The sequence below is a fragment of the Nannospalax galili genome, unplaced genomic scaffold (assembly GCF_000622305.1).
Source record: "Nannospalax galili isolate Female #2095 unplaced genomic scaffold, S.galili_v1.0 scaffold285, whole genome shotgun sequence".
NCBI classification, from domain to species: domain Eukaryota; kingdom Metazoa; phylum Chordata; class Mammalia; order Rodentia; family Spalacidae; genus Nannospalax; species Nannospalax galili.
Genome location: NW_008355157.1, coordinates 2,917,165 through 2,927,270, shown reverse-complemented (window position 1 = coordinate 2,927,270; position 10,106 = coordinate 2,917,165). Strand labels below are relative to the sequence as shown.

At 35.9% G+C, this 10,106-nt stretch overlaps 1 protein-coding gene across 8 annotated transcripts in view; it reads right to left on the bottom strand.

The window, feature by feature from the left end:
• Window positions 1–10,106, bottom strand: part of Mpp5 (membrane palmitoylated protein 5) — a 69,244-nt gene that overhangs the window by 14,404 nt on the left and 44,734 nt on the right. For all 8 annotated transcript variants that reach the window (XM_008852143.3, XM_029555553.1, XM_029555551.1 and 5 more), the window contains 4 exons: window positions 8,700–8,777; window positions 8,012–8,158; window positions 6,832–6,993; window positions 5,380–5,457 (listed from right to left, as the gene is read on the bottom strand). In XM_008852143.3, the coding sequence (XP_008850365.1) occupies window positions 5,380–5,457; window positions 6,832–6,993; window positions 8,012–8,158; window positions 8,700–8,777 (465 nt within the window). The remainder of the gene's footprint in view (window positions 1–5,379; window positions 5,458–6,831; window positions 6,994–8,011; window positions 8,159–8,699; window positions 8,778–10,106) is intronic.

The window sequence follows — 10,106 nt, the reverse complement described above, 5'->3', positions numbered from 1 at the left end:
CATTCATTCATTCATTCATTCATTCATTCATTTTGGTCTCTTTGAGACAGGGTCTCCCCATAGCCCCAGCTGTCCTGGAACTCACTATGTAGACCAGGCTGGCCTTGAACTCAGAGATCTGCCTGCCTCTGCCTCCTGAGTGCTGGGATTAAAGGCATGCACCACCATGCCTGGCTCCATTTCTTTTAAAAGTTCATAAAACAAGCATGTTCCAAACTGCTAAAATTATCTAAATCAAGATTAATTCACAGTTATCATACTTCCCCCTAACCATGTATTTTTACATATGAGAATAAAAGAAATATATCATGCTATTCAGCATTAGAGGTAATTAAGAGCTGAGATGAGCATTATAGAAATCTACATTATTTCCAGTGCCATTTCTCTTAATAAGCCCCTGTTGAACATAACAAAGTAGCATTACTTCTAAGAAGGTATAAAAGAATATCCTCTTTTAATTTTTAATTTTTTTACAGAATTTGAACAAGCGACACATGGCATTTTCAAAGCCGGTAAGAAACCTTCCTTCATCTAATGCCATCCAACAATTATATGCAGTTAGTGCTTCTGCTTCACATAGCTTAATTTCAAGTTTTGGGCTTAATTAGGCAAACAGATTAATAGACTAAGAATTTCATAATCCAATTTCTCTCCAAATGCTATCATTTTTTTCCAGTCTTTTACAATCACCATGAGTACAGCTACTGTGATGCTTCAGAAATCACTTTATGGAAGATAGCATCTATTTTGCAAGCGGTCTACTATTGAGCAACATCCCTGGACCTGGGTCTTTGAGACAAGGGCTCTATGAATCCTGACTACTCTTAGTGATGATGTAAGATACAAATTTTATTTATGTATATGTAAGTATTTATGGGTTTTTGAGACCGGGTCTTACTATGTAGTCCAGGCTGACCTTGAACTTTGTGATCCTCCTGCTTCAGCCTGAGTGCTGGGATTATAGGCATCTGCCCACTATGACTGGTCTAATAATAGTTAATAACATACTTTCTCACTGATACACACACACACACACACTTTCTCACTGAAAAGGTGGTCTAGTTAAAATGTAAGAAGTAGAATTTAAATGTTAAGTTTCCTTTTAAGAGATAACTTTTCATTGATGCATTTATAGAAGTACAAAAAATGCATATAATTCCAAGTGTACAACACAAATGAAATTCCCAAAGAGAATATACTTGTGCAACCAACACCCAAAGAGCCAGAATATCAGTACATCAGAATCTCACTTCATATCCCTTTTAGTCACTACTTACCTTGTTGTCCACCCTCCCCCCAGTGTAAACATAGTCCTGATTTCTAGAAACACTGATTCCTCTGTGTTTTATTTCCTATAAATGGAATCACATAGTTTTGGATCAAACATGGTAAAGACACTTGGCCTAATCTGACAGTGGTGTTCTGTTTATCTAACTATGAATTCCCTAAGGAACCTTATTCTTGTGCAAATAAGACTTTTGATTAAAATATTGATCAACCAGTACCAAAATGGGTTTTAGCAAGTTCTATGGGATAGCAAGAAACCAAAACAGAGTTAAGAGATTGCTTAAAAATACACATATAACTGTATCATCTCAGTATGAGAAAAAAATGTCTGATATGTAGTATGATCTAGAAATGTTTTTAAAATTTGCTCAAGTACCATTTTTGTCAATAATGCTTCCAAAACCTATTTAAATTGCTGCTATTTTCCCCCTAAACCTTGGAAACCTAAAAAAGGAAAGGAAGGGAAGGGGAAGGGGAAGGGGAGGAGGAAGGAAGGGAAGGGAAGGGAAGGGAAGGGAAGGGAAGGGAAGGAAACTTTAAGCCTCACTGAAGTAGCAGGGAGATAACTTTTATCAAGTTTTCCAGATATCTATTAAATTGGCCTGTTTTTCGCTTGGTTTTTATCAAATCATTCCCTGAAAACAATACCCAACTTGTCTTACAAAGTGTATCACTCGCTAGATCACCTGCTAGGGATATTTATTAAAAGACTGAACTGTTACACCTCAAACTTTCAAACTGCATTTTTAATCAGCAAAAGCACCTTTACCTAACGGTCAGCCATCTTGTTATCTCCAAGTATTAAATTTTAAAGGGTTAAACCTGGGGCTCCCGATGTACTTCAGTTGGTAGGGTACCTACTTAGAATGTACAAAGCCCTGGGTTCTATCCCCAGCACCACATAAACTGGGCATGGGTGATGCATTCTTATAATCCCAGCAACCTGGGAGGTGAAGGCAGGAAGACCTGAAGTTAAAATCATCCTCAGCTACATAACAAGTTTGAGGCCAGCCTGGACTATATAAGACAGTCTCAAAAAAGGAGGGGAAGGGTATATTTTTCTTCTCATTTTGCTGCTCTTTTTTAAACTATTTCATTTTCTAGTTAAGTATCTTCCAAGACTGTTCAGATTATACTTTTTTTTTTTTTTGTCTTTTTGAGACAGGGTCTCCCTGTAGCCCCAGCTGTCCTGGAACTCACTATGTAGACCAGGCTGGCCTTGAACTCAAGAGATCTGCCTGCCTCTGCCTCTTGAGTGCTGGAATTAAAGGCGTGTGCCACCACACCTGGCCACGTTATTTAAAATTTTATTTTTATTTTATGTATATAAGTGTTTTCCTTGCCTGTATGTAAGTGCATCCATGCATATAATGCCAGCGGAGGCCAGAAGAAGGTGTTGGATTCCCTGGAACTGGAGTTACAGATGGTTGTTAGCTACTATGTGGGTGCTGGGAACCAAACCCAGGTCCTCTGCAGTAATAGGTGGGGCTCTTAACCACTGAGCCATTTCTCTAGCCCCCAGCTTTTTATTTCTTAATAACTAAAGGTGGGCGTTAAAGAACCACCAAAGGATAAGTTACTTCATTTTTTTCTTTCCCCACTAACTCAGGCTGTCCTCTAACTCATGGTGATACTGTTGCCTTAGCTGTTCCTGAGTGCTGGGATTACAAGCATGAGTTACCATGCCTAGCTGGTTAAATTCTTAAGGGAAAAAAAATCTGTTCTCTAAATTAATTACTTCAATACTGCACTTTTGCATATACTGAAAAACAAATATCAACATAAAACATTAACTGTAAATCAACAAGTATCAATGTAACATGGTAATTTTATCCATTAAAGAAGTAACTTTTGGGGACTGGAGAGATGACTCAGCAGTTAAGAGCACTGGTTGCTCTTGCAGAAGATCTGGGTTCAAATCCCAGCACCCACATGGTGGCTAACAACCATGCCTAACTCCAGTTCCAGGGGATCTGAGACCCTCTTCTGTCCTCCATGGGCATTGCACAACATGGGTACATTTACATACATGCAGGCATAATATTTATACACATAAAATAAAAATAATTTTTTTTTTTTTTTGGTCTTTTTGAGACAGGGTCTCCCTGTAGCCCCAGCTGACCTGGAACTCACTATGTACACCAGCTGGCTTTGAACTCACAGAGATCCACCTGCCTCTGCCTCCCAAGTGCTGGGATTAAAGGCGTGAGCCACCATGCCAGGCCTAAAAATAAATTTTTAAAATTTTTTTAAAAAATAACTTTTAGGGCCAGCAAAGATGGCTCAGTGGGTAAAGATGCTTGCTGCCAAATCTGACAACTTGAATTTAATTCCTGGGACCCACAGGTAGAAGGCGAGAACTGACTCTTGCAAGTTACCCTCTGACCTCCATACGAATGTCACTGCATGCATGCGCACACACCCCCCCAAATAAATAAATAAATGTAAAAAGAAATTACTTTTGTTAAAGATTGCTGCTTGTTCAAATTACAGAAACACTGGTAAAACAGACCTCAACCCCTTGATACTCATTCTCAAATGGCAAAAATCATTTACTCAGGAGGGACGATTATGAGCATTTAGTTATGTACATTCCAGTTCTCCTAAGTTGTGTCTCCTCAGTCTGCAGAGCTACTTTTGAAATTCAAGGCTTATTCATGGAAAGACATTAACACACAAAGAATTTTCTGTCTGAATTTGGAGACCAAGTCTATTTCCTCATTTCTCTTCCTACAAAGAATTATAAACAGAAAAAGTTGCTAATGTATTAAGGAAAACAATGCATGAGCCAAAATATAAAATACACCTGTGAGGAAATATTTAGAAAAACGAAACTGTATTCTTTCTCAAATTGCTATGCTCTTATAAAAAGTTAAGAATGGGCTGGGCGTGGTGGCGCACACCTTTAATCCCAGCACTTAGGAGGCAGAGGCAGGTGGATCTCTGTGAGTTAGAGGCCAGCCTGGTCTACATAGTGAGTTCCAGGACAGCTGGGGCTGCAGGGAGACCCTGTCTCAAAAAGACCAAAAAAAAAGTTACGAATGATAGATGCAGGGGTGGATATGAGCAAAGCACAATGATATACATGTATGAAAATGTTATAAACTGTTACCTGGTATGGTAACTGAGCAAAAGAAATTACTGAAATAAAAGGTGCAGTAAAACAGCATTCCATGCCAATCCAGGACTTCAAAACCTCACTTTAAAATAGTTTATAATTCATATGCTAATATGGTTTATCTAGGCAGGGTTTTCAGTATTTGAGATAACTTATCACCATTAATAATTTTAGAACATTTCACTCTCCTGTATCCAGTATTGATCAGAAGTCATTCCCATTCTCTCCCAATTCCCCATCTCCACATCTAGGAACTTCTGTTTCTATGATTACCTTTTCTAGATATTGTATATAAATGAGCCAAGACTTGGTCTTTGGAGCTGAATAATTTTTTCAAGTTCATCTATGTTGTAAGCATATACTCATACTTCAGTTCTTTTTAATCAAATAATATCTCAACTGTACAGATAAACCATACTTTGTTTTCTAATTATTGTTGGTGGCTATTTGAGTTGTTTCTACTTTCTGGTTCTTACAAATAATGCTTCTATCAGTATTCATGAACAAGTTCTGTGAAAGTCTGTTTTCAATTCTCTTGTTTATTTTATATACCTAACAGAAAAACTGCTGGGTTATATCACTTAATAGAGCTAAATTAAATACTTAACTTGCAGTGATACACTAAAATAAGAACTGCATATACTTTGTAAAAGTATCTTTTCTCCTACACTATGTTTGAGTTAAATAAACTCGGTTATAACTAACGTCAGCGCTCAGTGTCGGGAATAATACATTTTCTGAAACTGGTTTCAGAAAACTGGTTTCATCATTTTTTAAATGTTCAGAGTTTACTAAATTTTAAATGTTGACATTTTATGCTTATATAAAAATATTTGCTTTCTCTGTTCTTACTTGAACACACAAACTATTTGGTGACATTTCTGATACAAAAAACTATTTGGTGACATTTCTGATACAGATAAGTAAACAGTAGTTATGGAACCAACTAATAATAAAATTTTAAAATCACTTACTACTGTTTCCTTGGCAGGAGGAGGCTTGATCTGGTGACTAGGAATCAGAACAAATGTCAAAGTGCCATGCATATCAGACTGTAAAAGAAAGATTTAGCTATTTTTAAAAATTTTATGAAAATAAAATATTAATACTCCCTACATAGGATGATTCCAGAACTCTTCCACAGTCCTATACAAAAAATTTCAATTTCCAGATGCCTTCCTTAACCTTTCTATTTTATTGTTTAACTGTATAGAGTCTTAATTCTAGGTTCATAATTATTGCTTAATATGCCACTAATTATTTTTTTTCAGATACCTCCAGCCTAGGGAGTAATCATTACAACTTACAGTATAACAAAACAGGGAGCAGTACTCAACCTAAGATGGCAGTCAATAAAATGAGCTACAAGTGATGATCAGTGGCACTTTGCTCTACCAAAGCAACGAGCTGAGATTGAATAGAATAGTGATAGATCCGGATGCTTTCCAGCTTTTATAACATATCAGCATGTAGGTAAAATTCTATTTTAACAACTAATGCTAAGTAACTAAGAATGTAAATACTGATTTATGGCTGACATTTGTAATACTAGGACTTTGGAAGCTGAGGGAAAAGGATCACTGTAAGTTCAAATCCAGCCTGGGCTACATAGTGAATTTTAGGTCAGCCTGGGTTAAAGAAGTCAAACATTGTCTCAAAAAAGAATAAAGTCTTGCTTTGTGCTTGTGTACAAAATGATTATGAATTGCTTTCAAAAGACCATTATAAGTGACTTCCTGATTATAGTAGCGCTATCCAAATAGAATTTTGTTCAATGCCACAAATGTGTTATGCCTACCTCTCAATACAGTATAGCCATTAGCTAATCAACTTTGTTCAACAATACTTAAATTGCAGCTAGTATGAATGAGAAATTGAATTTTTAAATTTACTGAAGTAGAAATTACATATAGTTAGTGGCTATTATATTAGACCATACAGATCTATATAGTACTGCTCCATTAAATGAAAACAAAAAGAACATAAAAATCAAGAGAACATGGACCTTATTTTATTACTATTTTCTCAGTGTCTAGCACACAGTAGTATGCATTCACTATTTACTGAAAGAATTAATGAGTTATATAATTATGATTTTAGGAGTAAAATATTTTTAGGAAATTGGTGTGGTGCAGAGTTAGAATCCCAGAACTTAAAAGGCTTTGAGAGGAGGATCATGGGTTTGAGGCCAGCAGGAACTACATAGAGAGACCAAAAATGATAATTGTATAATAAAAATCAAAATAAAACAAAACACTCCAAACCAAAAATAAAACAAAAACCAACAAATGCTGTGAAAATTAGGCTAAATCATGCTCTTACCAGTTACCTTTAAAATTCCCCCCCAAAATATTTTCTTCTAAACCTAAGAACAAAGAAAGCAGTCTCTTAAGACATCAATTATTATCCTACTTGTCTGAACTTACCAACAAGTCAAAAACTTCATTGACATCTTTTCCTCGAATTTCAATGCCATTAATTTCCAGAACTTCATCTCCTTCATGTAAGAGACCACTTTTCTCTGCAGCACCTCCTTTCACTATCCGGCTAATGATGACAGAGTCCATTTCATTACGAACTGTAGCACCCTAAAAACACCCAACATCTAATTTAAACATAAAAATGCAATTTTTTTTAAGAATTTCATTTTTAAACTGATTTTTTAATGTAATAAGACTAGTCTTCAATTATCTTGAAAAAATTACTTAGACTGCTACAGTAACAATTGTAATCACACTTGAAAGCTGACCATTTTCCTAAATATTTTCTGCTTCAGAAACTCTTTATTCATTAAATTCTGAAATCACACAGAATTCTGAAGCATATAATAGCAGAGCAATGTAAAGACGTATAATCGTAATTGTCTTCTATATGCTGAATCCTTTTCAAATGATTACACATTTAGGCATAAGTAATAAACATTATGTCTAACTGTAACGAACTTTTTAACATTCAAAATATGATTAAGGGATGAATATTTAATATAGTTGACTATTCAGGCATTAAATATAGCTACATCCAGTTCACAGTAAAATGTATCAAGTCTTAAGACTTATTATGCAAATTGGAAGGTCAATGGGAAAATGTATACTCAAAAGTTAGAAATGTAAAATACAAAATAAAGTCTATTTTCTGGGGCTGGAGAGATGGCTCAGTGGTTAAGAGCACTTCTTGTTCTTGCAGAGAACCTAAATAGGGTTACTAGCATTCACAACTGCGTTAACACCAGGAGGCAGCTATTCAGACCCTGTCTGGGGGTGGGGGGTGGGGGGAGCAGGGAGAGAAGAGGGGCAAAGAAAGGGGGGGGATGGGAGCAAAAGGTAGGGAAGGAAAGAAGAAAGGAAAAACAGTTGGAAGAATAAAGAAATTATTTCTTCTTGTTCAACAGGTATTTCATAAGCTATTATTTTCATCAAATTATGAGTGAGAAAAGTTACTTATTTTTTCAACAGAATAAGGGTTTTGACAAGCAAGAACTCCAACAAATTAAGCCACAGAGAAAAATTTCCAAGAACATAATGGGGTCTTCAGCTATCTGTCATACATGTAATCTTTGTGTAGAACCCTGTGTAGAAAGAATTTCAGATCAGATATAGGAATACTTACCAATGGAATATCACGAGCCTTTTCTATACGAACTATTTTTACAGTTTCTCCTCCATACTGGCCAATACTTTCATAAACTCTCTCATCTGTAGTGGGCTCTAGCTGCATTTCCTGCTCAGCAACCTTATCATGGGCCAGTAAAAGTGCCTGTTTCAAAGAAATGCACAGTATTTTAAATAACAACATTATTTATCACTATAGAGAGGCTTACTTTGACCATGGACAGAATGTGACCATTAAATCTTTCAAAGTACTGTAATTTGTCATATGTCCAGACATGTTTCCAAATGTTCTAATTTAAGTACAAATACAATCATAGCTATTGAAGCTATTGATAAATCATGTGCTAAGTATATCAGGGCATAATCTGAAATGAAGTCCAAAATGCTTATTAAACTTCATGGAAATGGAATAAATTTAAAGGCTTAACCTGTAGATTATAAAAATTTCCAGAAAATAAATGGAAAAAAACCTACAAAAACCAGGAACTTTTGCCTAGTTTTAAAATAAATAGTTTCAAAATTATTTAGGTAATTTTATATCTGAACATTTATAATCCAGCAATAGCAATTTTTCAGAGAGGTTATAAACATCAAAATTAGGACTATTCCAACCCTAGGAGACTATGGTTTAAAAGAAAAAAAATGCTAGGAAAAAAACACATACAATGTTCTATCCTTTTTTCTACCTGAATATGTGGCGCATTCAACAAAGCAGTTAATTCTTGTCCTTCCTTCTGGTGGACTGGCTTTAACACAGTTTGCACCTAAGAAATAAAAACAAAAATTATTCTAGGTTATAGGAAGTATGAGCAGTACCCATGCAGGGTAGTATTCTATATTTAAGTGCAAATCAAAATGGCAAAAAGTCCTTAAAAGGAAAAAATCCCACTAAAGAAGCATGAGAACTTTCAGTCATGTTATCATGGATAAAAAAAAAATCCTTCCTTTTTAAAAATAAGGTCACACGGGGCTGGAGAGATAGCTTAGTGGTTAAGAGCACTGACTCCTCTTGCAGAGGACCCGGGTTCAATTCCCAGCACCCACATGACAGCTACGAACCGTCCTTAACTCCAGTTTCAGGGAAATCCAAAGCCCTCTTCTGACCTCTGTGGCAATGCACAACACGGGTACACTCACATACATGCAGGTAATAAACTCATACAGATAAAATAAAAATAAAAATTAAAAAAATTAAGCCAGGCGTGGTGGCACATGCCTTTAACCCCAGCACTCGGGAGGCAGAGACAGGCGGATCTCTGGGAGTTCGAGGCCAGTCTGGTCTCCATAGTGAATCCAGGCCAGCTGGGGCTACAGGGAGACCCTGTCTCAAAAAGACAAAAAAATCAAAACTGCAATCTAAAGTTATAGATTGAGCAGATGAATTTACATAGGTCACTATAACAGAGTGGAGTTGCACTCAATTTTTTTTTTCTTCTGAAGTTGGACAATACTTATAATAAACTCCCACAGTTATGGACTTTCCAGGCCTCTATGTCTTTCTTTATCAGTAGGCTGGTCTTCACCATTTAAGGCACTTCAAAGACTGATGAGATAACCTTAATCTGGGTCTACATTTGTTTTTTCTTTCCGTTCTAACATTACCGGTTATTATCAAGTTTTGTCTACTTTCTTGCTCTTTTCAAAGAAGCATCTTCTAATGTTATGACATCCATTAAGGAATTTTATTCTTTTTTCCTAATTTATTCCCAAGTTTCTAATTACTTAAACTACAAATTCATTTACTTGTATTTTATTTTCTACCAATACATATTTACGTAGAACTGTCCCTCTGCACACTGCTTTCTACCAAAGATTACACTGTGTTCTTGCTGTACCTGTCTTTACCCTTTGGATCTCCAAATCTAATAGCCACTCCAAAATAACACTACAATGTGGATAATAAAAACCAAAATTACTATTAATGAAATCATGGGTAACATGATAAAAGGAGGCATTCTATATCCTTTATGGTGTGTGTTAATCATTCTCTAATTAAAACTGCAAGATGATGATTTGGCGACTAATTTTACCACAGGCATAGCAAACCAGTGGCAGTGCTGGGTGTGGTGGCAAAGGCCAGCCTGGTCTACATA